The 3,401-nt window shown below is 52.8% G+C and overlaps 1 protein-coding gene across 1 annotated transcript; it reads left to right on the forward strand.

The window, feature by feature from the left end:
• Positions 1-99: 99 nt before the first annotated feature.
• On the forward strand, positions 100-1,066 carry LOC104615456 (alpha-1D adrenergic receptor-like; the record flags this gene model as incomplete). Its single annotated transcript, XM_010285339.1, has 1 exon — positions 100-1,066. A coding segment is annotated over exon 1 (967 nt), but the record flags the coding sequence as incomplete, so codon positions are not given.
• Positions 1,067-3,401: the final 2,335 nt, after the last annotated feature.

The raw sequence follows: 3,401 nt of genomic DNA on the forward strand, positions 1-3,401 counted from the left end.
TGAGCCAGTCCTGGAGGGGGCTGCGGGGATCATGCCGGGGGGGCTGCGCCTCGGCATCGCTTTCTCCTCGCCCTCCATGGAGCCCGGACCTTTTCTACAATGACTTTCCCTGAGCTGAGCAATGGCAGCTTGAGTGGGAACCGCACGGGACAGGGCAGCCAGAGCGGTGCCAACCGATCCTGGGGGCTGCAAGGTGAGGAGACCCCCGAGGGCAACGGCACCACGCTGACTTTCGCCTTGGACGTGCAGGCAGTGGGCGTCGGGGTCTTCCTGGCCGTCTTCATCCTCTCAGCCATCGTGGGGAACATCCTCGTCATCCTCTCGGTGGCTTGCAACAGGCACCTGCAGACGGTCACCAACTACTTCATCGTCAACCTGGCCATCGCCGACCTGCTGCTCAGCACCACCGTGCTGCCCTTCTCGGCCACCTTGGAGGTGCTGGGCTTCTGGGTGTTTGGGCGCATCTTCTGCAACATCTGGGCAGCGGTGGACGTGCTGTGCTGCTCCGCCTCCATCATGAGCCTGTGTATCATCTCTGTGGACAGGTACATCGGCGTCAAGTACTCCCTTAAGTACCCCGCAATCATGACCGAGAAGAAGGCGGGGGTCATCCTCGTGGTGGTCTGGCTCTCCTCCATGGTCATCTCCATTGGACCATTGCTGGGATGGAAGGAGCCACCACCGCCAGATGAGAGCATCTGTAGCATCACGGAGGAGCCAGGCTATGCCCTGTTCTCTTCCCTCTTCTCCTTCTACCTGCCCCTCATGGTCATCCTGGTGATGTACTTCAGGATCTACGTGGTGGCCAGGCGGACCACCCGGAGCTTGGAGGCAGGGGTCAAGAAGGAGAGGAATAAATCCATGGAGGTGGTACTGCGTATCCACTGCCGCAGCGTGCTGGAGGAGCCTCTCTCCAGCACCCGGAACAAGGGGCACAACTTCAGAAGCTCCCTCTCCGTGCGGCTCCTCAAGTTCTCCCGTGAGAAAAAAGCAGCCAAGACTCTCGCCATCGTTGTGGGTGTTTTCATCCTCTGCTGGTTCCCCTTCTTCTTCGTCCTGCCTTTTGGTAAGTGACACCATCCCCCATTTCACTCCACTGCCCGTGGCTGAGCCCCCGGGAACCGGTTCCTTGGGAAAAAATTTCAGGACACAACTCATGCATGGAGGTGAGGGACAGGTAACTGATAGGTGAATAAACCAGCAATGAATTAATTCAATTAATTAACATTTATTCAATATTTATTAATCAGAGTCATATAATCAATCAAAGTAAATAGCAAATGAATGAAATAGCAGCACAGTAATTGGTTTAATTAATTCATTCTGCATTCTGCAGTTTAACTAATGAAGTTCAGGCTAAAGGAGGAAGAGCTCTGTTTCAAACAGGCTGTAATTACGGTACAGTGATCTCCAAACACCTTTGCCGTCCCTGCCCCCAAGCTCCCTTCCTCCCAGTTTGGAGAAGGGCGCCTGGATTTGCCTCCATGGGCCCAGGGCTCCCACCTCTGTTGTGAACTGGTGGAGATGTTGGAGGTGAGTGAGGTTTGATTCCCCTTAGGAGGGATCATCTACAAGGGTGATGGTCCTCGTCGAATTCCCAGGACTGATCCACCCCCCGCAGGAGTTGTGCCCTCAGCTCCTGGCCCTGCCATGGTGCCTGTGTCACTGGGTGCTCATTTGGGGTTGTCTGATGGGTTGTGCTCTAAAGTTCTGGCAAGTTGTTTGCTCGAGTGAAAAGGACGCAGCCCCCTGCGTGCAGAGGAGTGGGCACAGAGCCCACTGGGCAGGGGCCACACGATGTCCAAGGCAACGTCCCCCTCCTGCACCAGTGCTAGCCATTGCCCATAAAGTGCAGGAAAGCCAGAGCGCTCCATATCCTCCTCATCTAACAACAGGCACCCAGTTCAGGGGACCACATTAACCCTCTGGAGTGGTGTAGCTAAACCTAGGGGGGGAAAAAAGATTAAAATAAATTCTGAATATTGACGATGGCCTTTGCACAGAGCTCGGCAAAGCAGAGAGGTCTGTCACTCCACCTGCCGGGTGGGACCCATGTGTCCCACAGCGCACCGGGGACTTGTGTCCAAGTAATCCTGCAGCCAGGGACACGTTATAGCTAGTTCTGCACTTTTTCTCAGGATTTTTCAAATCCTCTTCCTGGAGGCTGCCTCTCAAGTCCATGGAAAGAGAGCATTGTGACCAGAGGACCCTGCTGAGGTTTTGATCTCCCTCCAGCACTGCGGCTGTCCCCCTGGGGACAGCTGGAGGCCAAGGCTGTTAGACATCTAACTGAGGCCACTCAATCCCCACCTGCCCTCCGGGGGGATAATTCACCAGGACCACCGGTGCCTTGGGAGCTGAGGTGTTCCCGGGGTGCTGGATCAGGGTTGTGGGGGTCTGGTCTCACCACGCTGCTGTCTTTGCTTTGGTTTCTCCCTCTGGGTGAGGGTGGTATTTGGTGAGTTCAGCTCAGCTCTCCTCAGGGGTGAAACTGCTGCTGTGAGGAGTTTTCACCCTGTGTGTGCACGGGAGTTCGTGGCGTAACTCAGGCGGGGAGCAGTAAGACTGCAGTGAACTTCTCTCACTACAAGACCTGAGATGAATTCTCCCGTCCGACCGTGCCTCAGTTTCCCGTTCAGTGATCAGGTGCATTGGGGATTTTTGTAGCCTGCAAATTAGTAGTTTGGGAATGGTGGGGCTCAGGGAGATGCCAGTACTCAAAGGCTGAGCTCTCGGGCGGCCCCAATCTGACACTCGCCTCCTTGGCCGATCAGAGGGGCAGGAACCAGCTCCGAACCTCATTCACACCTTTACACCCTACAGCTAATAAAGCTGGGAATCAGGATCCTGTTCCTCTGAGTTATTCCCGGTACTGGGAAACAGAGAACAAACAACAAGCAAATACTTTTCAGTAGAAAAAATATTTTGGTTTACCCTATCTGTCCTCCCTTGAAGCCCTCGAACCAGCTTCTCCACTGATGTAAATCACCACCCTTGCACTGAAGTCAAAGGAGATACGCTGATTTACACCAGTTAAAAATCCAAACTTCATTCTTTAAGTACCTCCCGTGAACCCGTTTGCTTCCTCCAAGCACACAACTTGCCAAGTTCTTTATAAACATGACTTTGATCTTTACTTCCTGCTGTATTATACGTATAATATAAACACAGCCAAAGTTCATTTATTTTATGACTACAAAATATGCTGCCTTTGATTTCACCCCCGCTTTTATTAATTGCAATTTCCTATTCAAATGGAAGAATCATTCAATGCTATCTAGAAGGAGAACAGAAACTTCTGCAAGGTCTAATCTCTGGTTTTACAGCTCAGGAGACAGGTCTGAAACTCAGAGAAATCAGCAAAGTTCACTGTAAATCCACAAACCGAAACATGCTGGGGC

This window comes from Phaethon lepturus, unplaced genomic scaffold, assembly GCF_000687285.1.
Source record: "Phaethon lepturus isolate BGI_N335 unplaced genomic scaffold, ASM68728v1 scaffold6794, whole genome shotgun sequence".
Classification (NCBI taxonomy): domain Eukaryota; kingdom Metazoa; phylum Chordata; class Aves; order Phaethontiformes; family Phaethontidae; genus Phaethon; species Phaethon lepturus.